The sequence below is a fragment of the Triticum dicoccoides genome, unplaced genomic scaffold, assembly GCF_002162155.2.
Source record: "Triticum dicoccoides isolate Atlit2015 ecotype Zavitan unplaced genomic scaffold, WEW_v2.0 scaffold70428, whole genome shotgun sequence".
Classification (NCBI taxonomy): Eukaryota; Viridiplantae; Streptophyta; class Magnoliopsida; order Poales; family Poaceae; genus Triticum; species Triticum dicoccoides.
Window position 1 is genome coordinate 1 of NW_021293414.1, and position 1,941 is coordinate 1,941.

Genomic DNA, 1,941 nt, shown 5'->3' on the forward strand with positions numbered 1-1,941 from the left:
CCTCCTCCTCCGCCACCGCCGCCGCCGCCTTCTGTCTGCCCCATTCATCCTGCTAGGAACACCAGGGCTTTCAGAATTGATTCGCGTTTGGTGGGTCTTAGCTAGAGGTAAATTTTGGGATTGGAGGCATACGGGATTTGATTCCGCTGCTGCAGGTAAGAAGTTACAACAACTTTCTACTGAGATTAATCCAGATATATTTGGTTTCAACAACTTTTAGAGGTGTATAACTCGTATCTCTTGATAGTCAGGATACTCGACTACTGCCTAGCTCGCTGGGTTGTTAGTTCGGCGAGGACGATGAATCGTGAGTTTGCCAACGTGATAGTGCGCGATTACGGCTGTAAATTTTATTCGCTGCTCCGGGTCAACCTCAAGCAGCATCTCTTCCACCGCTCAGCAGCAGCCGCGGAAAAGGCGAGTAACAACAAGAAGGGATTACCGTCGGCGATCCCGAGCTTGGAGCCTCTGCCCGAGCACAAGATCAACTTCTCGACGCCGCCAATGATGGAGGGCGCGACGGACTTTCACTTCTTCTCCCTGCTCAAAGGGCAGGCAGAGGGCCGTGTCATGTTCGCCCCCACTTGCGGCAATGCCGTGATGTACGACATTGACATAGACGCCGTCGTTGCCATGCCCGACACTAACTTCTGCAAACAGAGGGACTCAATCTCCTTGTCCATGACCAGGCCTGGGAGCCAAGACGACGACGAACAGCACTATGTCTTGAGCAAAGAACCGAGGAATGTCTTGTTTGAGGTCTTGGAGTACGGGAGGAACGGCTCCGCCAGGGGTCCATCCGCTGGGATTGAACGGAGGTGGCACTGGCAACATCTGCCCTCGCCGCCGATGCGTGGACCATACCTGCCTGACCTCCACAGGAGAGCGGTCTTCCACCCCTCCGCGGCGGCGGTGGTCGATGAGACCACTCTGTGTGTGTCGTCTGTGGACGCCGGAGCCTATGCCTTTGACACGGTGAAAGGTGAGTGGAGGCAGGCTGGAAGCTGGGCGCTGCCCTTCCATGGCGCCGCGGAGTACGTCCCTGAGCTTGGCCTCTGGTTTGGCGTCAACGCTGCCGTCGGCAACACCCACCACTGTCTGGGTGCCTTCGACCTGTCTTCCTGGCCACCCGTGGAGCACCGCACCTGGAACTATCTCGATCCGTTGTCCGACAAGTGGTCGACATGGCAGAGGTACCTACTCAACCTTGGCTCAGGCAAGTTCTGCATCGCCACCAGCTTTCAAAATATCCAGTGGCGCACACCATGTAATGCAGCAGGCTACCCTTTACACGGGCTAGATGATGAGATGGTGGTCAATGACCTTACCATCTTGACGGGCGTCGAGGTTGTGCGTTGTGGCGACGGGCTCAAGATGATCAACCACAAGTCTAAACGCTTTGAAGGCATTGAAATCCACTGCGTGCTCTGAGCCAAAACTCGTCTGTTTCTTCGGGACTAGATGTGTGTGGGGTTCATTTCTTCTCGGATCGTAACAAAATTATATGCTATGGCCATGAACAAAACTTTGCAGGATGTGCATCTGTCCTCGTATATAAGATTCTCTATTCGGATCTTAAACGACTGAATCAAAATTATCGAACTTTTTTTTTGCCTGTGTGCAGCTGGCATTTTACTCATTTACTGTGAATTTTGGGCCCTTATGCGCACTGATATAGATATATAAACTGAAGCCGGGGGTTTGAGCAGGGCTCGGTTCAGTTCTACGATTCAGGTAAGGGCTTTGAGCATGGCTCGGTTCAGTTCTATGATTCAGATATTCGAATAAAAATTATCTTCAGTACACCCCCTTTAAGCGGACCCCAATTCAACAAAATTATACATTAAACATCTGCTTCTATATTGTTTTGGCTGAAAGAGATTTTTATTTTACATAGATGCATTGATTGGTGATAACATTAGTTCTACTATTATATACGAG

At 51.1% G+C, this 1,941-nt stretch overlaps 1 protein-coding gene across 1 annotated transcript; it reads left to right on the forward strand.

Moving 5' to 3' along the window:
• The first annotated feature begins 15 nt into the window (after nucleotides 1–15).
• On the forward strand, nucleotides 16–1,611 carry LOC119347624. Its single transcript, XM_037616228.1, has 2 exons — nucleotides 16–155; nucleotides 248–1,611. Exon 2 carries the CDS (start codon nucleotides 301–303, stop codon nucleotides 1,429–1,431), a length of 1,131 nt encoding a protein of 376 aa, XP_037472125.1. The 5' UTR covers nucleotides 16–155; nucleotides 248–300; the 3' UTR covers nucleotides 1,432–1,611.
• Nucleotides 1,612–1,941: the final 330 nt, after the last annotated feature.

What these genes read in the sequence shown, in the direction of transcription:
- LOC119347624 (XM_037616228.1), top strand. Translation starts at nt 301, where the DNA reads ATGAATCGTGAGTTTGCCAACGTGATAGTGCGCGATTACGGCTGTAAA.